Genomic DNA, 20,502 nt, shown 5'->3' on the forward strand with positions numbered 1-20,502 from the left:
AGTCATATGACTCACTTACCCAATGAAACCCACCAATTCTCGAACAAGAGTAAAATGTGCCTATTAGACATTACTTAAAAACCAAACGATTCAACCTTGCTACATTCCCAAAAGTGACTCAATCATGCCACACAGGTTACCATCTTTCGACATCATAGCAGCAGGGCAAAAGTTGAAATAAGAACTCAAAAGTACCAATCCTTCCACAATCTAATCTTACTGCAATTGCATCATTAAGAATAATGCTGCTAATAATAACCCAATAGTACTCAACTACTCATAATAGCCAAGAATTGAAACATCAAAAACAGATAAGCTAACGAGAAAGCTAAAAAGGCTGAATCTTATACTTTTGTTTTCCATCAAGGAACATAGTCGATTTACAAGGAATTGAGAATTAAAAAAGATTGGTTAAGTAATAAATCATCCCCTAAGAGGAAGAAACAAACTCAAACTCAAACTCACTAAAAGGCTCAATAAGTTTTGCATCTCTGAGCCGGACCAACCATCTTCCCTGAACCACTACTCACAGGAACACCAACGGCAACATCATCGCAATACACAGTCACGAATCTCCTCCTCCGGAAAGCACCGTACCGGAAAGTAACAGAAGAGATCATCCTCAGATCAAACTCAACGCTCCCCTTGGCACCTCTCTCTTTCCCAATATCATCAGCCAAGCGTCCTTCCACATAAGTCCCCGAAACAGAGAGCGTAGCGTTAACCACCGTCTGATCCTTCTTCCCTTGTTCAAACGGCTGCAGCCTCGTTTCAGAGAGAGATGCACGGTGATAATACAGAGCGGCGAGGATACTATCGTAGTATAGTGACATCTTCGAATTAGGGTTTCGAATCTGGACCTGAACATCCCATTTACCAGAGACTTGGTTGTTCGAGACGTTGAAATTGGAGACGGAGAGGGAGTTAAGGTAAACGTCTGGTAACTGGGGACGAACGACGAGGAAGAAGATGAAGAGGATGAGACCTAAGATCAGGAGAAACGCCATGAAGACGATGAAGAGACGACGGATGAGTACGGCGCGTGGATTGGGTTGTTGGGGAGCGTAGTATGGGTTATGGTTTTGGTAAGGGTAAGCGGCTCCGGGGTTAGGGTAGCCGTTGGTGGAAGCGGCGGGTGGTGGTTGTTGTGGATTTGGGTATGGATACGGGTATGGGTAACCTGTAGCGGGTCTTGCGGAAGGGTCTTGCATAGCTTGATTGATTTACTTTTTTTGGGGAATCTTAGGGATTTGAAAGAGATGAAGAACGCTTCTGAATCTTTGTGAAGAAGAAGAAGAGAATATAAGTAAGTAAAGGGAAGCAGGAAAAGGTTAATTTAGCCAAAATAGGAAACGCGATTTCTTTTTTAATTTCTTACGCGTTTTCATTTTTTTTTTTAAATGTTTTTGTTTTGTTTTGTTATGTCTCGTTGTTAATTCTTGTAAGGTTTACTTAGGAGTAAATTAAATCTAATATTCTAATTTTACGAAGATTTTAAATGATTTTAGTGATTTTAGCGAAGTTAATATAATTTACTTTTAAAAAAATTCAAATCCCAACTAAAACTATAAATTTTTAAAGTAGCTTTTTAAATTAGTTAAATTATTTAAATTGTCAATTTGAATAATTCTTGTAAGTTAAATGAAGTAAACTTTTTTTTGCTAAGAAAATGATTTCATTTGTTCAATTTGTTTTCTCTCATCCTTTTTTTTTTTGTTGAAAGTTGAAACATTCAACTTTTTAACTGCGGGCTTTGTGTTGGGAAAACAAATGTCCTTTAACCAAAATTGGAAACATTTTATATCAAACAAATAAATTATAGTTTGTGAAAATTAAATAACCGAGGCTGAGAGAGTTAAGCAACAAAGTTAATTTCAGCTAAAACTATCAAGAGTCTAATGATGTAATGTGCTTTTCAATTGTTTTCTTACTCCTCCTTTTGCTTAGCGGAGGGAGTGCGAGTTGAGTAGCGGTAGCCACTTGTACACCTTCCTACAAACTTGAGCACTTCATCTATCAGGATTACCGGAAGCGACACTGCCAGCACCAGCAGCCACTCGTTCAAGCTCAGCGGTACAATACCAAACACCTGAGCCAAGAATGGCACATACAGTATCACAAAGTGGAGACCAAATGAGACCGCCATTGCCAGGAGCAGCCATGGGTTTACCCACGGTGGCATCGTCACCAGGCTGCCGTCTTCTGAGAGTGCGTTCAGGGAGTTGAACATTTCTATCGCCACCAACACCGAGAGGGAGAGCGTGGATGCCTTGATTTTCCCCTGCTGGAAATAGTCGCAAGGGTTTGAGTCGAATGAGAAAGTCTGAGAGCCTGCCGTGAAAGGAGACACTTTGAAGCCTTCCCATGAAGAGCATTGCCCCCAATGAGCGAGCTGCGAATAGCTCACAAGGCTGTGACCGTCTTGGCTCAAGTCTATGCCCATGAAGCTGTTGTGTGTGTACCATATGATGAATACTCCCACTGTTGCTACTCCCACATACATTCCAATCACCTGTAGGTAGAGGTAGTAGGTACCCATAATAGTCAGTTAGAAAAGCAAATCCCTAGGAGATGAACAAGTGAGCCAGATCGGTTTTTTTGCTTACCATATAGCGGAAGAGGATCCAGGCAGTGATAAGCGAGTCATCGCTCCTACGAGGAGGCTTCTTCATGATGTCCTTGTCAGGGGGATTGAATCCCAAAGCTGTAGCTGGAGGACCATCTGTTACAAGATTCACCCACAGAAGCTGAACTGGAATCATGCCTTCTGGGATTCCAAGAGCAGCTGTCAAGAATATTGATGCAACCTCACCGATGTTGGAAGAGATCATGTACCTTTTATTCAACATAGTCCAATATATAGGCTTAGTATGCATAATTCAAGCCACCAGTACGAGGAGGCATAATATGTAACATTAGAAGACTCACCTGATGAAGGCCTTCATATTATTATAGATGGACCTGCCTTCACCAACAGCTGCAACAATTGTACTGAAATTATCATCTGCCAACACCATGTCAGATGCCTCTTTTGCTACCTGCAAAATGCCCAGAGCTTTAGAAAGCTGATAGAGCTATCATCATCCGTGATTGAAGAGGAGAGAAGAGACACAATACCTCTGTGCCGGAAATGCCCATAGCCACACCAATATCAGCCAACTTAAGGGCAGGAGCATCATTGACTCCATCTCCAGTCATGGCAACTACTTCTCCATCTTCTTTAAGTAACCTGACAATTTCTTGTTTGTGCTTTGGTTCAGCCCTCGAGAACAAGAGCCCTCCAGTTTGTCTTAGATGCTTCTTCTGATCTTGAACAGCCATAAATTCTTTTCCTGTCAAGCTTTTTGAGGAGATATCTTCATCTGCTTCAAATACACCAATTTCACGGCAGATCGCTTCCGCTGTGCTCTTGTTGTCTCCGGTAATGACCATGACCCGGATACCTGCTGTTCTGCAGTCTGCAATGGCTTGACGCACCTCTTTCCTTGGAGGATCCTTCAATCATTAAATAGATAGAGCATGAATGACATATTATTAATGAGAACCAGAAAGAACATAAAATAACATGGTGACCCTGACTCACCCTTAAACCAACAAATCCAACGAATATTAGATTGGACTCAATAGACGAATAATTGGATGGGTTGAGAAGTTGCTGATGAGCAGGATGGTCTTCACTGCCATCATAAGTGGCAAAATCTGATGGCACATCTGTGAACGCAAATCCGAGACATCTTAATGCACCCATGGACATATCATGTAGGCTTTGTAAAATAAGCTCCCTTGAGTATTGGTCAAGCTCCTGAACGGAACCATCAAGTAGCTGAATACGTGTACTCCTTTCCAATAGATTTTCTACCGCACCCTGCATAATTTTAAAATTGGTCTCTTAGGTGCTGAAAAGAGAGGACAAAGGTTTTCTCGACTAATTAAATGCAGGAACCAAAGCACAAGCCACATTGATTTCATCAGGCTCGACCTCAGGAGCCAAGATATGATTAATGATGAAAAACAGACCTTGACCAGTAGCAGCTTCTTTCCTGAGCTGGAATCCACAATAACTCCCATTGATTTCCGGTCACGGTCGAACTCAAGGGTGGCAATCCGTTGCTCTAGTTCACTCCATAGCCGAGAACAACCTTCATTAATAAAAAAAGGAAAAGTTCAGGAGTTTAGCATATGTAAAACTGTATAAACATAAATAAAAAATATAATTAGGGATACATACGTAAGACATCACCATCAGACGAAGCTTTATTTAACCCTTCGGGAAATCCCATTTTCTCAACCAAGACCTGTTCAAATAAGCACACACCAATAGAAAGAAAAATCATTTACGGGCAACGTCCAGAAGTAGTACTTTTAATCAATTTAGTTAAGAAGAGAAAGGTGCAAGCTAGTGTAGTGGACCACATTACCTTCAAAGCTGCCTCAGTAGGCATGCCCCTAGACACAAACTTCTGATCAGATTGCTCCACATTAGCATCGTTGCAAATGGCAGCAACTTTTGCAATCATCTGTAGATTTGCATCCATCCGACCTGCTGGCCAATCTTCAATCTTTCCATCTCGAGGATCAAACGAGGTTCCCTCAACATTAAAAGATCGAAGGGTTCCAATCCTAGAACCCATAGCAACAAGCTTTGAAACAGCCATCTGATTGGTTGTCAGAGTTCCGGTTTTATCAGAGCATATAACAGTAGTGCATCCAAGAGTCTCCACACTGGGTAACTTTCTGACCAGAGCATTCTTCTGCGCCATCTTCCGTGTACCAAGAGCTAAACATGTGGTGATAACTGCTGGGAGACCTTCTGGAATCGCAGCAACTGCCAATGCTACAGCAATCTCAAAGTAATATGTGCACTTTTCGAAGGAGAACTTAAAGTTTCTGGGCCAGCCATCAACATACTCCCAGGAGAGGAAGTACTTGACATTGATGAGCCACACTAGCGCACAAATTAAACCAATGATCATAGTCAGAACTTCCCCAAACTCGTTAAGTTTTTTCTTCAGAGGGGTATCTTCCTCATGCTGTGCAGCTTCCTGAATCTGTGAGTGAACCCTTCCAATCTCAGTATTCATTCCAGTGTCTGTAACTAAGCAAATGCAGTTCCCATTCACAACAGTGGTTCCTGCAAAAACCATGCATTTCTTTCCTTGAATATCGGCATTCTCATCCACAGGCTTGGTAGTTTTGCTCACTGCCTCACTCTCTCCTGTTAAGGACCCCTGCTCGATTCTCAGAGTTGAGCTGATAAGAGCAACCACGCGCATATCAGCAGGCACCTTATCACCAACCCTCAATTCCACAATGTCACCGGGAACAAGCTCCTTGGCAGGCAAACTGGATACCTTAGTTCCATCACGCATAACAGTAGCTTGCTGAGACTGAATCTCTTTCAAAGCTTCCAAGGCCTTCTCGGCATTAGTTTCTTGCCAGATCCCAACAATGGCATTAACAATCAAGATGAGAAAAATGACAAGCGGCTCAACAAAAGCGGTGATACCCATCTCACCACCTTCGTCGCCATCAAAGAAGGCTAAGACAAAGGAAATAACAGCGGCCGCCAAAAGAATACGAACCAACGTATCATTGAACTGCTCCAATATCAGCTTAAAAATGGAAGTACCCTCAGGCTTCTCTAACTCATTCAAACCATAGATCTGATGTCGCTTCAACACCTCATCAGTACTCAACCCTTTCTCACGACTAACACCGAAATGCTCTTCGCATTCGCCAACATCTTTACCCCAAGCAGGAAAAGTATCAGACTCTAACAATTCAGAATTGTCTTCACCTCCTTTCCCCATTATCTTCCACTGGAAAAGAGATCAAATCATACCCAATCTAATTGTAAGCTTACACAGTACACGAAAACAGAGATTCAAAAACTGAAACTGAAAACTAACGACGAATCTTTTGGAATAGTAAAAGAACAGATACGAAAAATCGAGTGGCCGCAAAAAAACAAAATCAGAGATCAACGTCAAAACAAAATCGACAACATACGAAGATTCCAAAACTCAAATTCCGAGAAAAGCGAGGAACACAAGACTGCGAGATCTCAAACAAACAAAAACTCACCAGAACCGGAGCGGATAAAACTCCGTGACTGTTTCTTCAATGATGCGGAGATCGTACGCCTCTCTATCTCCCAGATACTTCTCTTCTTCTTCTTCTACTTCTGAGGAAGCCTTTACATATATAATTTGATTAAATATATATTTTGTATTTGTTGAATATAATATAAATTTTGTTTTTTGTATTATATTTAAATGGGTTTTATTCTGTAGAGTTTAATGGCTTGTATCTTTCCAGGAAAGTGACGGGAACACGATCTCATAAGATATTGCAATTAAGTCCTTATTTGTTTCCTTTTTTATGTAAAGTCCTTCGCTTGGTCTATTACTTAAGGGACTGATAGTGTAAATATATTAGATTTCGGGGGTGATCTGCTAATTTAAATAAGCTTTTTTATTTATTTTAGTGAAGATGTGTAAACAATAAATGTGCGAATATTTGCCGATGGGCTCAGCCACGTTACGTGGACACGGCGATCACATGGGGTAGGCTCTGCCACGCAAATAGTGACAGATGGCGAAATATCATTGGTTATATAGGAAACTAGCCAAGTTGCTTTTCACATTGAATCTCAACCTTTAAATGGAAAGTCAGAAAAACTATTTTTGAATATTTTTTTGGGTTTGGATTCCTCATTTGCCAAGTTGAATTGACAAATATAATATGTAGTATACAAAAAGAAAAAAATAGTTGGAATTTCATCAAAGTGTATATAGTTGCCCAACTAAGAGAGATTGGATGTAAAAATAAAACACTTGTCTATTTTTTGCTAAAATCTTCTTCTTTTTTTTTTTTTTTTGACAACAAATATATTAGATTGGCTCAAATTATGTTATTCTTGGATATTCAAAATATCATATTCTATTGAAATATTTTTTTGTTTCCAACATCATTCATTTATAGTTCATTACTTTTTTTGTTTCATTTTCTTAAATGATTGAGCTTGTTCTCTCCAGTGATGAGTAGTGTGGAGATTATGATCCACGCACGCTCCAGCCTCTGACTTACCGAGAGAGGACGGAGTGATTTATAGAGTTACACCTCTGACTTGTTCATGTATGTTTTGTTGACGAGTCTCTGCCTCTGGTATGTTATATCAGAAAAAAGGAAATCACTCGTTGGGAAAAAAAAAAAAAAAAACTTTCATTTTACACGAACGACGCCGTTTCAGGATTCATAAGACATCACAACGCTGTCGTTTGAAGGGATAGTTGGTGAGTGTCAGTGATGCCGTCACCTATTTGGGTTTCGTTGACGCTAAACCTCTGTCTCGGTCCGAGAGTTTTAAGCTGGGGCCTGTGTGGGATGGATAATTAATAATTTGATTTGGCGAGTAACAAACAACTGATTCGGGTTTTAGTTCTCCTACGTTATTGGGCCCTCGTACTAACTCTGCAACTTTTACTTTCAATTCGATTTTTGAAAATCATCCTTAAATAACTTTCAATCAATATACTACACAACAATGTATACCTTCTTAGATTTTGGACTGAATCAAGCATTTCAAAGCTATAAAATAATCATACAATTTTTTTTAATTCATATATAAGTGTGTACTTGGTTTAAATTTTACAAGGAATAAAATAGGCAAAGTTGATAACTTGCATTCCATTATTCCCACACACCATATATGCATTTTATATAACGAACAAACACAATTTCTACATTTAATTCTGTTACTTGGGGACGGATGAGGATTACGTTTCTTGATGCAGAGAGTTCTATAAACTATTACAAATTTTCGACAACACATGATATGTGTCATTTGTTTGATATGTCATTGCGAGAGTCGTGAACATTACAAAAAAATTTAGTGAGTATATCAAAACTTTATACATATAGCTGCCATATACTATGAGACTATTTCACAAAACTGACGTCAAAAGATAAAAGGAGATAAATAGTGGACTACTTCTCCAAAGAGTTTATAAATATTGAAATCCATAGTTGAATCAAACATCAAAACGGATAAAATACGGGAAGTTGATGACTTGCATCCCATTTCAGCAAACATCACAATATTTTCTTTCTTATATATATATATATATATATATATATATATATATATATATATTACACAAATTGACATACAAACAAATTCGCCATTAATGGAAAAATACTGGTCATTCATCTTTGTATTCTACTTGATTGACATCATAATATTTTCACTGATCATTCGTAATTTGTATTCTACACCCAACCCAACCTAACCCAACCATGTTCTCGTTCCGTATCATCCTTCTTCTGTTTCTCTTCGCTCTTATAGCTATTCTTGGATCCACCAGTGGTATATTCCCTTCTCTTATCGCTCTACAAAACAATTTTCACTTCTAACCTTAATATTATATAATATGTGTATCAAATTGATATAAGTTCACTAACTCTCACCGATCGATTAGGGGAACAAGAGTGTGATGATTTATCTGCGGCCCGGACAGAAATGTCCGACGAACAAACGCGACAAAGTTTGGACAATGCGGACAAGTTTGGTAGGATCACTCTCGACTGTGGGAGTACTGGTGGAGGGAGCGGTGGAAGCAACGGCTTATCCACGATTATAGACCTATCTGTTGGTCTCTTCTTTGTTATTTGGGTCGCCATTGGAATCTGGATTGTCTTCGTCCGAAGACAAAAGGCTATGAACGCAGCCGTTGTCAAACCCTATCCAGGTCTATTTGATATTGCATTATGATATATCAAAAAGTTTTTTCATCAGAAACTTCTTTCTTTTACAGGGCGTGCCATGCATATATAGTAAACAGAATTTGCCGTAGTCATATTTTTTTTTCAAAAGATTAATCTGGCGTATAATTGTGTTAAAATGACTTTAAAAATCTTGAATCTACTGCTTATACATTTTATTGTTATAACTTATAACCAAAATCTTTCGAATTTATACATGGTATACAACTATACAAGGACATGATTTAGAGAATGCATAATACATTATTGATTCATTTTTTTTAAACCACTTATCATAACTAATACTTATTTAATTTGATTCGACATAATTCTAAATACGAAAAGTTCCCAACCAAGTTATATATAGAACATGCAATGGACGTGTGGTCATGAATAATTAAGCACTGATTTTTTTTTTTTTTTTTTTGGTTAAAGCCAATATATACGTACTGATTATTGAGGCTGATATATAACTAAAGAGTATTCAAAATAAAGGTCTTATGTAATTAAATATATAGGAGAAGAGATGGGCTATGGAATGGGTGAGAAGACGAAAACGGTTGCCATGAGTGCTCCTGCGGGAAAGCTTTCAAATGGTGACACCAATGTTTGAAAACACTTGAATTCTTAAACTCGTTGGATCTGATCATCTTTATTCTCTTGCTTTTTTTTTTTTTTTTTTTTCTTTCTTGTTATACATGTTACGATTTATGATCATTACATGTTTAAGGATTTGCGTGGCAACATTTATATATTTTCAGTTTTATGTCTGTCTTTTTTAGTTTTTTTTCCAACTTATGACTTGTAGATCTTTTTTAAAAGTTGAATGATAAAATATTTAAAATTTTTTGGATATAATTTATTTAATCATGTCTACATGATAATATAATTTTTATGACTAAATAATTAAAATTGGTATAAGAAGATAGAAAGATCATTTTAATTCCTTTAACTATTTATCTTTACAAAAAAGATCCATAAGTCATAAGATATAATTGCTTTGTCTATTGACATTTGTTTGTCCAAAAATAAAAGTCTATTAACATTTGTTTTTTCCACCAGTACAAATAAGATAAGATAAGACTTCTGGATATTCGTTTTCGACAAGAAATGCTGTTTCAAAGTAAGAATAAAACCTCACATTTATATTTCAATTTTTTTTTTCACGTCACGTGGCTGAAACTAAATACATACATACTGCTCTGCTTTCTCTCTGTTTAGACAAGACGATGAATCATATGTTATGAATCAAGAATCGTCGGTCGTTGTCGAAGATGTAGTAAAGGGTCGTCTTCTAGCCAGAGTCGCTCGCTCGGAAGTGGTTGTGAATAAAGCACCTTTTTTTAAAAAAGATTTCCAAGAAAAAGTTTAAAAAAAAAAAAAAAGTTTATATGTTTCGATCATACATTGTTAAGCCTTTTAGTACATTATTTTGACGTCGTCTACAAACTTTATTAAATTGCAGGTCCACCAAAGAAGAAAGACACGAGTAAGAAAATATATATATGCATCATTGGATTTTGAAAATTGCTTCAATTTATCATGTTTTAATCACATACTCTTAAGCCTTTTATTACATGAATTTTTGACGTCGTATACAAACTTAATTAAATTGCAGGTCCACCAAAGAAGAAAGACACGAGTAAGAAAATTTATATATGAATCATTGGATTTTGATAATTGCTTCGATTTATCATGTTTTAATCACATACTCTTAAGCCTTTTAGTACATTAATTTTGACGTCGTATACAAACTTAATTAAATTGCAGGTCCACCAAAGAAGAAAGACACGAGTAAGAAAATATATATATGGATCACTGGATTTTTGAAAATTGCTTCATTTTATTTTGTTTTGAACATATATTGTTTAAGCTTTTTAGTATATTAATTTTGACGTAGTATACAATTAATTAAATTGCAGGTCCAAAGATAAAAGACACGAGTAAGAAAATATCTATATGGATCACTGGATTTTTGAAAATTGCTTCGTTTTATTATGTTTATATTGTTTAAGCTTTTTAGTACATTAATTTTGACGTAGTATACAAACTTAATTAAATTGCAGTTGCAGGTCCAAAGATGAAAGACACAAGTAAGAAAATATATAGTATCACTGAATTTTGAAAATCTCTTCATTTTATCATGTTTTAATCATATATTTTTAAGACTTTTCGTACATTAATATTGATATATAGTATACAAACTTAATAAAATTGCAGTTGCGAAAAAAATAGGGAAAAAGATAGGGAATATCAGGAAAATAGGATCACTGAGTATTGGAGCCTTTGCCGGAGTCATCATAGCAGCAATTGTGGGTTTCATTGGGATCATCATTGGTATATGCTTTTTATTAGGTTGCTGTTGCAGCCGTAAAGCAAAAAAGGCTCAAAGTGCTGCTGAAGCTGAACAAGGTAAACTTATTTACGTTCATTTGATATATACATCACTTCTATTATAATGAGTTGCTTATATTTATTTTATTTCTTTTGTTACGTGAATAAAGAAACTGCTACAGACAAAACCAACGACTCATCCAAACCTCAAACTTCAAAAACCGAGGATGTCTAAACAGAGGATTTTTGTTTGTATTAGTTAAAATTCTATGTTATGTTCCGTAATGTGTGGTGAACTATTGTTCCCGTTATTTTTTATCAATCAATTCTATTGAAGTATACAGTTTACATTATGGATCTTGATGTTATATAGCGTATCGAAACTCAATACCGAAAAAGGAAACTAGATAGAAAAGTATCAAATTACAAATTTTGGTTTGATGATGAATGGTTACACCGATTTAACGAGTATCAATTTCAATAAACATAATAAAGTATCCAACTCACCAGACATATACCAAAACTGAATTGTTATCTCCAAAACTAGAAGTCTCTCGTTAGACACAAGAAAATAATAATAATTTGTTCTACACACCTTATAATAAAATTTTCAAATTTCTGTAGCAAAAATAAATAAATAGATTTTCAAATTAATTTTTGTTACCTCCTTAACTATCTAATTTAAATAGTGTTCTAAGATGAGAAATCTGGATCAACGGTTGAAAATAGGTGAAGAAAGATAAATCAAAAAGTCAATATTGTAATTGTACACATGTTTCATCATATGGTCTATCCCATGGGACATGTCTAACAAGATCGATACCCAAAGTTCGCCTGGCTTCCGAGTTCCGAATTAGGACGGTCCCAAGCATATAATATAGAGAAGCTTTACTAGTCAACCGAGACAGTCTACAGCTATTTATAACTAACAAAGACTAAAAAAAAAGGACAGCCTAACGATCGGTCCACAACACATTCCCAAGTGGACTTAAAGAAACAAGTGAGCGCAGACGCAAATATCCAAATACAGAAATTACTATATATATAGCAAACTATTCTTTCATGTTTGTTCCTATATTCTCCACATTTGGCAGAACACAAGGCGACGACTTCCATGGCTCCCAATCTTATCCTCATCGTCCTCCTCATAGTCGTCTTTCACTCTCTAACTGCTGTGTATTCTCTTTCCTCAAGAGATGCTTACTCAAAGTAAGAACACCTCAGATAAATCATACTTTCATTATTTTTTCACTCGTTTCATATGGCTGCAACTAATTGCAAACATATTGTTCTGCTTTCTCTCTGTTTAGACAAGACGACGAGTCATATGTCATGGCAACGAGTGATCAAGCATCGGTGGCCGTTGTAGAAGATTTAGTAAAAGGTCGTCTCCTAGCCAGAGTACTCGCCAGCTCAGAAGTGATTGTGAATAATGTAGCTCATAAGAACACTTCAAAAAAAGGTAAAAAAAAAAGTCTTTATAAACTAAAGAAACTAATTGCTTCATTTAGTCCGGGAGCTTGTGGTCGAGTGGTAGGAAGCGGGACTGGGACGCTACAACGTTTCAGGTTCGATTCCCGTGTTGCGCGAAACTAAGTCACATTTTCCTGGAAACCTTTACACGGATATGGGCCTATCTAACGACCCATTTGAATATCCAGAGTGAGAGTCTATCCGTGGGCTGCACCTACCCCAGAGATTAGTCTTGGGCCTCCATAAACCTGGGAATTTACTCTTGAGTTAACAAAAAAAAAATAAAACTAATTGCTTCATTTAGTTATGTTCCAGTCAGATATACATATACTTAAGACTTTTAGTACGTTATGCTATACAATCTTTTAATAAAAATTGCAGGTGGAAAGAAGAAACATAAGGGCAAGAAAATAGGATCATTGGGTTTTGCAGCCCTATTTGGGATTACCTTTGCACTACTTGTGGTTTTACTTGTGATCCTTAGTGTTATATACGTTTTTCATCTGAAGCACAAAAGAAAAAATGCTCAAAGTGCTGAACATTATCAAAAGATTAACGAATTTATTAAGAAATTGCTAATACTTAGTATTTTTTTTTTGTATAAAGAAACTGCCTCTGAAAAAGTCAATGAGTCATCGCAAAATTAGACTTCCAAAACTGAAGATCATGTCTAAAACAACATCATCGTATCATCATCACCTCATGGGGAGCTCAATATTTATTATATTTTCTGTTGTGTGATTTATTTTTTTAGTTAATCCTGTGTTTATGGTTCATATTATTTCTGTTAATAGTTATATTGAACTATTGTCACGTTTATCGAGCTCAATAATGAAATTGACTAAAAGAGTATCAAATTCAAAACTTGGTTTCATGATGAGGTCAATTACAATGAATCTCATTTAAAGAGTATCAATTTCAATTTTTTTTTTGTAAATCAGTAAATATAAATACAAAATTTGAGTATCCAACTCAAACAAAAATACACATAGTAGTATTTATCTCCGAAGTTAGAAGTCTCACTATATACATTTTCCTAGAAAATAATTATATGATCTAATCGACACCAAATTATATACCACTAATATAATAATAATGATTCAAATTAATTATTTGACGTTGTAGTAGCGCCTGCCATTGGGTTGCATGGGCCTCACTAGTAAGATACGATCATACGGAATTTAGATTTGTGGTTGGAAATAGTTGAAGAAGATATATATAAAAAAAAAAGTCAAAAGTTTGTACATGTGTAAGTAAGGCCATGGCTGACAAAATCGAGACCAATTAAGCTCGCCTCGTTTCCGAGTTCTCAAGTCGGACGGTCCAAGCTAATAATAATATAAGAGAGATCATTCATTCATCGGGTTAGTACTACAAAAAGCACGGATTTTTATTTTCCGATTACTTCGAGACTTTCGACCATCGATGCTTCAAGATTAAGTTTTTTTTTGTTCATCGTTTGGGTTCATATAGTATTGATGACACAGGTCCTTACTTCGTTTGACTGCAGATTACAAATCTGATTGCTTTAGGGTTTTTCGTTTATTTTTTTGTGACATCCCTTTTTCCCAATTTCGAATTGAATCCTTAATCTAGTCGCTGCTTGCATTAGAATGTAAAATCCAGTTTTGTCTTAATTCTCTGCGAGTTCCTGAATGGGTTGTTTGAATTGTATGCTTTAGATGCGTTCAGGTTATATAGTTCTGTGTTGTACTAGCTAGAATTCTGGAATTGATTCAAAGTTTTTCCCTTTCCATGTATTATCCTGTTTTTTGGTTCCTGCCTCACCAACTAATCCGTTCGTTTCAGGCTCAATCAATAACCAATTACGACTGCAATCTGAGTTCACTTAAAGGGTCCCTGCTTTGCTAATGAACTTTTGCTTGTGGACTTGATTCATCTCTGCAAATGTCAAGTTTACTCAATGTACTACCACACACATGTCTTTATTTATCAATGTGTTGTTGGAGTATTGTCAATATGTTATCCCTGAAGAATAATGCAAAAAAAGTGACCCCTTGCTGTGATTCTGCTTTAAAGTTTGCTTTTTTTGTTTGTTTACATTTGCAGATATCTCATGGTAGCTCTCATGGATACTCAGGACTCATTAATAGGGGAGGTATAAATATTGTTGGAAACTCTAGATGGATCTGCTGCAGCACTGGAGTCAGGTTGTCGTTTCCAAGAGCTGTGGCTTCATCCATGAGTATAAACATCGCATTGGGATGCACGCTGCTTCAGCGTGGGAGAGCGAAAAGCTTAAGTCAGGAGAACCAAGTTGACTTATGTGATGAAAATGATGATTTATGTCCTGTGGAGTGTGTCACTGAGTTCAAGACAGATGATGAATTGCTTAGAGTCCTTGAAAAATCGAAAGAAACTAACTCTTTGGTTGTGGTTGATTTTTATCGTACTGCCTGTGGGAGTTGTAAATACATAGAGCAAGGCTTCTCAAAGCTGTGCAAGCAATCTGGTGACCAAGAAGCTCCTGTTATCTTCCTTAAGCATAATGTAAGTATTTTGATCTCTCCTTTTGATGAGTGAAGTAGAGAAAACAATCTATTGATAGCTTGCTTATATACCATTTGCAGGTGGTAGATGAATATGATGAACAATCTGAAGTCGCTGAAAGGCTCCGTATCAAGGTAATCCCTCTTGTCGAATTTTTTGGTATACAAACAACATACATTCAGATACAGAACTGTGTAGTAGTAGAGAGTTTGATTTTTGACTACAATCTTCAGGCGGTTCCTCTCTTTCACTTCTACAAAAACGGAGTTCTTTTAGAATCATTTGCAACTAGAGACAAGGAGAGGATTGACGCTGCTATTCTCAAATATACATCCTCAGAATCTTGAGAGGCACATTCTATTATTAAACCGTTGGTTTATTTTTTTTTTCCCAAATCATTGAATATGATGATGTAGCTAGCTATATATTGAACAACACAGCGTCCTCAAACCTGTTGTAAAGAATCTTGAAATCCCTTGTTCTTCTTGTAAGGTACCATACTGAATAAGACAGATGCAACATTTTGATCTCTCTTTATGTCTTCATTCATTAGCCACATATGTATAGTATATATGAGCAAAATCTGCAGTGTTAGCTGTCATATTTATCATTGTAGTTTTTGGCATTGACTATATATGTACTATATAGTTGTAATAAATTTTCTTAAGATACTACTATCTCATTCAGATGTAGCCAAATTATGAAGTTGTTCAAAAACTGAAATTGAAAAAATTGACAACTTTTACATATAATAAATTAGTCAATATATGAAAACCTAACTAAAAAGGTGAAAACTGAACAATTATTTATTATGATAGAAAAAATATTTAATTTGATGTGCATATATAGTAAACCTAATTCCTGGTCTCTATAATATTGGATATGTTACCTAAAAAACATGTTTATTTTCCTTCATAAACCCTGAAATTAAATACAAATAGACTTGTAGAGAAAAATAAAAAAAGGCTCCCTTTTTAATTAATTCGCCTCTGAGTTCTCCGAAGCAGGACGGTCCGAGTAGAGTAAAACGGTTAGTCTTACATAAAGATCCGATTTTTTTTTTTTCCGATTTCGTCTCCTTCGTCGAGAATTTTGATCCTTGGAGCTTCAAGATTGTGTTTTTCTTTGTTCTTCATCCTTTGGGTTCTCTTATTATCGTCGTCGTCAGGTTCTATTTCGTTTGGCTGCAGATTATATAAATCTGAGTGTTTTAGGGTTTTTGCGGGGAAATTGTTGATCTTTCTATTGAAACCTTAATCTGCTTGCTGCCATTAGACTGTTCGTTCAATCCTGTTTTGTTTTGATTCCCATCCCAGTTCATGAAGTGGTTTTGATTGTTTGTAAATGTATGATTCGGATGCGTACTGTTTATTTATATAGTTCTGTGATCGATTCAACAAAGTTGTTCCCTTTCCATGTATTTTTGATGCCTCACCATTTTAATCATTCGTTTCAGGGGCCATTCAATCACTTACGACTGCACATCTTGTCAGTCCTGGTTTCACCGGAAGGGTTTCCTGCTTGCTTGGTTTGCGGATGAACTTTTGCTTGTGGAGTTGATTAATATCTGCAAATGTCAAGTTTACTTAATGTACTTACTTATATCTTTACATCATTGGGATGCAGTATTGGTCAATGTAGCTTCTATGGTATTTATATGTAGTGTGTTTATCAATCTTCTGACTAGTGGTTTATTTACAATGATGTTTTCAGTCCTCAATTAACGGTTCTACCTCGAACTTGTCAGACGGTTCAGGGAGAACGTTTACTTCTTCTTTCTCTGGTCAGTCTGGGGCAGCGTCTCCGGTTTTCCATCATGCTGGTGAGTAGATGTTTTTCCTGCGTTATTTCCGTCTGAGTTCTTCTCTACTTATATTGGTTCTTCTCTCTATATAGGATCGATTCAGGGCCTTCACAACATTCATGGAAACTTTAATGTTCCCAATATGGCGGGTTCCCTTGGATCGAGAAATTCAGGTTTAAATGGTGTTCCTTCAGCTGGTGTCCAACAACAAAATGGAAGTATTTCGAATGGAAGATTTGCATCCAGCAATATTCCTGTTGCACTCTCTCAGGTGCATATGTGAAAATAATGAAAAAAATGACTTCTTGCTTTGGCTATGCTACAAAGTTTACTTATGAATTTTCTCATGTGCAGATATCTCATGGTAGCTCTCATGGACACTCAGGACTCACTAATAGGGGAGGTATAAATAAAAACTGTTGGAAACCGTTATTTCATTAGTAACACGAATAGGTTTTAGTGGATTTATTACTGGATTTTTTCCTACATTTGCCACCATTGGTAATTATTTTACTATACCAGGGTTGGGAGTTTCTCCAATTTTGGGAAATGCAGGTTCTCGAATGACTAGTTCAATGGGAAATATGGTCGGTGGAGGCACAATGGGTAGGACGTTGAGCTCTGGTGGAGGACTATCGATGCCGAGTCTTGGTTCGCGGCTAAATTTGGCGGTTAATAGCGGTTCTGGAAATATTGGACAAAATCGCATGATGGGTGGTGGAGTCATTCCACAAGGTATTTTATGATTTGTATCCTTTTCTGCTGTTTGTTGAAATTAGTTACAAATCCATTAGTAAATGTGAAATCAATTGCTTATTAATCGAATAACACCGGATTTCAACTAGTATTTAGAAATTACTAATCATATCAATTTTGACAAAGATTTTTTAAATAATATGATCCAGCAACACATGCTTTTCTTTTGATATTTCTCTGGATAATAAAATCAATTAAACCCTTTAACCGGTAACCTCAGGTTCTCTTTATGATTTATGTAGACTCTTATATTCTTATCTTTTTCTTCAGGATCTCCGCAGGTTCTTTCGATGCTGGGAAACTCTTACCCTACAGCTGGAGGGCTTTCCCAAAATCATGTTCAAGCAATGAACAGTCTAAGCTCTATGGGATTGCTGAATGAAATGAACTCCAACGACACTTCTCCATTTGATATAAATAATGATTTTCCTCAGCTCACAAGCCGCCCCAGCTCTGCCAGCGGTCAAGGACAATTGGGTAAGTTTTCCTAAACACTGATATTCTATCTTCTTTCTATCATCAGTTTCAACCAAAATTATACTCCGCCCTTTTCGTAGGGTCTCGATTGAAACAAGGCCTTGGAATCAGCCCCATAGTTCAGCAAAACCAAGAGTTCAGCATCCAGAATGAAGATTTTCCAGCATTGCCAGGATATAAAGGTCCCCTCTTTTGATCTGCAACTTTTTTCGATGGTCCAATTAGATAGATAATTCTCAGTTTCTGTCTTACCTGTATGCATTATGGAATAATAGTTGGTACTGAAGAGATTTAGAGAGTGATTTTGTGATTATACCCAGCAGAATTACTAATCATCTTCATATTCTAATATGATGCGAACCTCTTGGATTATCATTCTAAAACTAGTACAGAATGTCTTCTATGACACTTGCATGTGTCTGCATTCCGTTTAGTTTTTGGTCTTACAAATAGATTTCTCATTAACGTATAGTTATGACAAGCTTGATTGGTGTTATACAGGTAGTAGTGCTGATTATCCAATGGATATGCATCATAAAGAACAACTCCATGAGAATTCAATGTTAATGATGCAATCTCAACAATTATCTGTGAGTTTTAGCTTGTCAAAGATGTCATTGGGCTTAATTTTCTTCCATTGGAAGTTATCCTTAAAACGTTTACCTTATCCTCTAGAGTGGCTACTTGCAGATGGGTAGGTCTGGTGGGTTTAACTTAGGTGGAGCTTATGCGTCACATCGTCCTCAACAACAACAACAACATGCTCAAGCTGTGAGTAGTAGTGGTGTCTCCTTACATGGGTCTGACATCTTCTCATCTTCGCATCCATCTTACCATTCACAGGTGTGATATAGTCTTGAGGTTTTTACTTCATGAAACCAACGTTCTTGTTCTTTCTAAAGTACTTTTGATTGATTTCAGACTGGTGGACCACCGGGTATTGGATTAAGATCTATGAATTCTGCAAATTCTGTCACTGGGATGGGATATGACCAGCAGCTTATCCAGCAATATCAGCACCAACAGAACACGTCGCAGTATCGCTTGCAGCAGATGTCAGCTGTTAGCGAACCTTTCAGAGATGTGGGGTTAAAATCAACGCAGGCTACACAGTCAAGTCCTGATCGGTTTGGCTTGCTTGGTTTGCTCAGTGTGATAAAGATGACTGACCCTGACTTGACTTCTTTGGCACTTGGGATTGATCTGACAACACTGGGGTTAAATTTGAACTCAACAGAAAATCTTCACAAGACTTTTGGCTCGCCTTGGTCCAACGAACCCTCTAAAGGTGATCCAGAATTCAGTGTACCGCAGTGCTATTACGCAAAAAACCCTCCACCTCTGCATGTAAGTTACTCTACTCTCTGATAAGTACCATCATTCACTTGTCCATCTAGGTTTGCGTATTCTTACGTGAGCTGGTCTTATTTTGTGTTTTGATATGCAGCCAGGGCTCTTTGCGAAATTATTGGTAGAAACATTGTTTTACGTATTCTATAGGTATATATCTTTGGGATTGAACAACTTGTTGTTTATGTGCTCTCTTGTCAACACAACCTTAACAATTTTTGTTTATGTGCAGCATGCCGAAAGATGAGGCACAATTATATGCGGCAAATGAACTGTATGTACTTTTTATCATGATATTTTTCTATTTTGTTTCTCTAGTATTGTGAATTTAAAAACGCTTCCTCGGAAATTTTCGTCATAAAATGAAATATATCAAACTTGAAATATATATGTGAGATGAATTTGTTTTCACATGTGAAGAAGAAAGGGAGTATGAAAGCAAAGCATCAACTTCTGAAGGATAAAGCTGCCTAACTCTTGTTGTTTTGCAGTTACAATAGGGGTTGGTTCTACCACAAAGAGCACAGGTTGTGGTTCATTAGAATCGGGGAACCTCTCGTGAAAACAAATGCGTATGAAAGAGGATCATATCACTGTTTTGATCCAAACTCATTTGATATAGTTCAAAAGGTGAGTACATCTAAGTTTCTGCTCATCTAAGTTTCTGCTCATCGATTGTATCTTTCTTTTCATTTTCCCTATTAAGAACCAACAACCATGTCGTTGCAGGAAAATTCTGTTCTCTATTACGAGATGCTGGAAAAAAGACCATCCCTATCTCAAGACTCTCAACATTGAGTGTAAACTATCCCTTCTTCTGTATTTATAATGTAAATTTCCTGCCAAAGTATCCATTGGTTAGGAAATCCATAGAACAGGAACCAGTATACAACATGTATTTTTCTCGGGATTTAGCTTTTTATTATATTCGAGTCCTAGTAACTTTTATTGTTGATCATATATATAGCTGAAACTCTTCAAGCTATAGGTTATATCAATGCACATCTCTTCCCCCATTCACAATCGGTGTTGCA

At 36.6% G+C, this 20,502-nt stretch overlaps 7 protein-coding genes and 1 non-coding gene across 11 annotated transcripts; 5 read left to right on the forward strand and 3 right to left on the reverse strand.

Annotated features, from left to right (window-relative positions):
• Positions 1-325: 325 nt before the first annotated feature.
• Positions 326-1,347, reverse strand: LOC104765746 (NDR1/HIN1-like protein 10). The gene has a single exon (XM_010489506.3). It carries the CDS (start codon positions 1,209-1,211, stop codon positions 474-476), a length of 738 nt encoding a protein of 245 aa, XP_010487808.1. The 5' UTR covers positions 1,212-1,347; the 3' UTR covers positions 326-473.
• Positions 1,348-1,776: 429 nt separating this feature from the next.
• LOC147946532 (calcium-transporting ATPase 4, endoplasmic reticulum-type-like) lies at positions 1,777-6,276 on the reverse strand. Its single transcript, XM_087508075.1, has 9 exons — positions 6,085-6,276; positions 4,419-5,819; positions 4,229-4,295; positions 4,018-4,139; positions 3,584-3,865; positions 3,118-3,495; positions 2,929-3,038; positions 2,607-2,835; positions 1,777-2,512 (listed from the first exon to the last, which is right to left on the reverse strand). Exons 2-9 carry the CDS (start codon positions 5,808-5,810, stop codon positions 1,928-1,930), a joined length of 3,165 nt encoding a protein of 1,054 aa, XP_087364201.1. The 5' UTR covers positions 5,811-5,819; positions 6,085-6,276; the 3' UTR covers positions 1,777-1,927.
• A 2,022-nt stretch (positions 6,277-8,298) lies between these two features.
• Positions 8,299-9,420, forward strand: LOC104765763 (uncharacterized). The gene is made up of 3 exons (XM_010489527.2): positions 8,299-8,368; positions 8,481-8,750; positions 9,282-9,420. Exons 1-3 carry the CDS (start codon positions 8,299-8,301, stop codon positions 9,374-9,376), a joined length of 435 nt encoding a protein of 144 aa, XP_010487829.1. The 3' UTR covers positions 9,377-9,420.
• Positions 9,421-9,560: 140 nt separating this feature from the next.
• LOC109130212 (uncharacterized) lies at positions 9,561-11,443 on the forward strand. The gene is made up of 10 exons (XM_087496949.1): positions 9,561-9,567; positions 9,841-9,886; positions 9,985-10,118; positions 10,229-10,252; positions 10,382-10,405; positions 10,534-10,557; positions 10,686-10,706; positions 10,830-10,856; positions 10,984-11,175; positions 11,268-11,443. Exons 1-10 carry the CDS (start codon positions 9,561-9,563, stop codon positions 11,330-11,332), a joined length of 564 nt encoding a protein of 187 aa, XP_087353075.1. The 3' UTR covers positions 11,333-11,443.
• A 733-nt stretch (positions 11,444-12,176) lies between these two features.
• LOC147946533 (uncharacterized) lies at positions 12,177-13,402 on the forward strand. Of its 2 annotated transcripts, XM_087495617.1 has the most exons (4): positions 12,177-12,306; positions 12,408-12,559; positions 12,952-13,101; positions 13,177-13,402. In XM_087495617.1, exons 1-4 carry the CDS (start codon positions 12,212-12,214, stop codon positions 13,215-13,217), a joined length of 438 nt encoding a protein of 145 aa, XP_087351743.1. In that variant the 5' UTR covers positions 12,177-12,211; the 3' UTR covers positions 13,218-13,402. The 2 variants fall into 2 exon arrangements, with proteins under 2 accessions (XP_087351743.1, XP_087351736.1); XM_087495610.1 differs by having other exon boundaries at positions 12,184-12,306; positions 12,952-13,345.
• A 344-nt stretch (positions 13,403-13,746) lies between these two features.
• LOC104765782 (thioredoxin-like 4, chloroplastic) lies at positions 13,747-15,610 on the forward strand. Of its 2 annotated transcripts, none has more exons than XM_010489547.2 (5): positions 13,747-13,934; positions 14,380-14,496; positions 14,641-15,081; positions 15,162-15,215; positions 15,315-15,610. In XM_010489547.2, the coding sequence occupies exons 2-5, from the start codon at positions 14,479-14,481 to the stop codon at positions 15,426-15,428; spliced, it is 627 nt and encodes a 208-aa protein (XP_010487849.2). In that variant the 5' UTR covers positions 13,747-13,934; positions 14,380-14,478; the 3' UTR covers positions 15,429-15,610. The 2 variants fall into 2 exon arrangements, with proteins under 2 accessions (XP_010487849.2, XP_010487858.2); XM_010489556.3 differs by having other exon boundaries at positions 13,847-14,057.
• Positions 15,611-15,918: 308 nt separating this feature from the next.
• On the forward strand, positions 15,919-20,484 carry LOC104765823 (putative NOT transcription complex subunit VIP2). Of its 2 annotated transcripts, none has more exons than XM_010489600.3 (15): positions 15,919-16,111; positions 16,538-16,672; positions 16,795-16,903; positions 16,978-17,156; positions 17,240-17,288; positions 17,408-17,620; positions 17,912-18,118; positions 18,199-18,300; positions 18,620-18,708; positions 18,809-18,961; positions 19,040-19,465; positions 19,566-19,618; positions 19,701-19,742; positions 19,960-20,098; positions 20,198-20,484. In XM_010489600.3, exons 2-15 carry the CDS (start codon positions 16,655-16,657, stop codon positions 20,264-20,266), a joined length of 1,848 nt encoding a protein of 615 aa, XP_010487902.2. In that variant the 5' UTR covers positions 15,919-16,111; positions 16,538-16,654; the 3' UTR covers positions 20,267-20,484. The 2 variants fall into 2 exon arrangements, with proteins under 2 accessions (XP_010487902.2, XP_087364215.1); XM_087508089.1 differs by having other exon boundaries at positions 16,043-16,249.
• On the reverse strand, positions 16,823-16,903 carry LOC147946534 (small nucleolar RNA snoR35). Its single transcript, XR_015595732.1, has one exon. It is a non-coding gene; the product is annotated as a small nucleolar RNA snoR35 (small nucleolar RNA).
• Positions 20,485-20,502: the final 18 nt, after the last annotated feature.

The sequence above is a fragment of the Camelina sativa genome, chromosome 3, assembly GCF_030686135.1.
Source record: "Camelina sativa cultivar CO46 ecotype springtype chromosome 3, ASM3068613v1".
Taxonomy (NCBI): Eukaryota; Viridiplantae; Streptophyta; class Magnoliopsida; order Brassicales; family Brassicaceae; genus Camelina; species Camelina sativa.

Excerpts from the sequence above, each read along its gene's own strand:
- LOC104765746 (XM_010489506.3), bottom strand. The coding sequence starts at position 1,211 with ATGCAAGACCCTTCCGCAAGACCCGCTACAGGTTACCCATACCCGTAT.
- LOC147946532 (XM_087508075.1), bottom strand. The coding sequence starts at position 5,810 with ATGGGGAAAGGAGGTGAAGACAATTCTGAATTGTTAGAGTCTGATACT. Across the intron at positions 3,866-4,017 it reads AGAAGCTGCTACTGGTCAAG|GGTGCGGTAGAAAATCTATT; the intron begins GTCTGTTTTTCA and ends AAAATTATGCAG. Across the intron at positions 2,513-2,606 it reads GGATCCTCTTCCGCTATATG|GTGATTGGAATGTATGTGGG; the intron begins GTAAGCAAAAAA and ends CTCTACCTACAG.
- LOC104765763 (XM_010489527.2), top strand. The coding sequence starts at position 8,299 with ATGTTCTCGTTCCGTATCATCCTTCTTCTGTTTCTCTTCGCTCTTATA. Across the intron at positions 8,369-8,480 it reads TATTCTTGGATCCACCAGTG|GGGAACAAGAGTGTGATGAT; the intron begins GTATATTCCCTT and ends CCGATCGATTAG. Across the intron at positions 8,751-9,281 it reads CGTTGTCAAACCCTATCCAG|GAGAAGAGATGGGCTATGGA; the intron begins GTCTATTTGATA and ends TTAAATATATAG.
- LOC109130212 (XM_087496949.1), top strand. Across the intron at positions 9,887-9,984 it reads ACAAGAAATGCTGTTTCAAA|ACAAGACGATGAATCATATG; the intron begins GTAAGAATAAAA and ends CTCTCTGTTTAG. Across the intron at positions 10,707-10,829 it reads TCCAAAGATAAAAGACACGA|TTGCAGGTCCAAAGATGAAA; the intron begins GTAAGAAAATAT and ends ATTAAATTGCAG.
- LOC147946533 (XM_087495610.1), top strand. The coding sequence starts at position 12,212 with ATGGCTCCCAATCTTATCCTCATCGTCCTCCTCATAGTCGTCTTTCAC. Across the intron at positions 12,307-12,407 it reads TCAAGAGATGCTTACTCAAA|ACAAGACGACGAGTCATATG; the intron begins GTAAGAACACCT and ends CTCTCTGTTTAG. Across the intron at positions 12,560-12,951 it reads TAAGAACACTTCAAAAAAAG|GTGGAAAGAAGAAACATAAG; the intron begins GTAAAAAAAAAA and ends TAAAAATTGCAG.
- LOC104765782 (XM_010489547.2), top strand. Across the intron at positions 15,082-15,161 it reads TTATCTTCCTTAAGCATAAT|GTGGTAGATGAATATGATGA; the intron begins GTAAGTATTTTG and ends TACCATTTGCAG. Across the intron at positions 15,216-15,314 it reads CTGAAAGGCTCCGTATCAAG|GCGGTTCCTCTCTTTCACTT; the intron begins GTAATCCCTCTT and ends TACAATCTTCAG.
- LOC104765823 (XM_010489600.3), top strand. Across the intron at positions 19,743-19,959 it reads TTATATGCGGCAAATGAACT|TTACAATAGGGGTTGGTTCT; the intron begins GTATGTACTTTT and ends GTTGTTTTGCAG. Across the intron at positions 20,099-20,197 it reads CATTTGATATAGTTCAAAAG|GAAAATTCTGTTCTCTATTA; the intron begins GTGAGTACATCT and ends ATGTCGTTGCAG.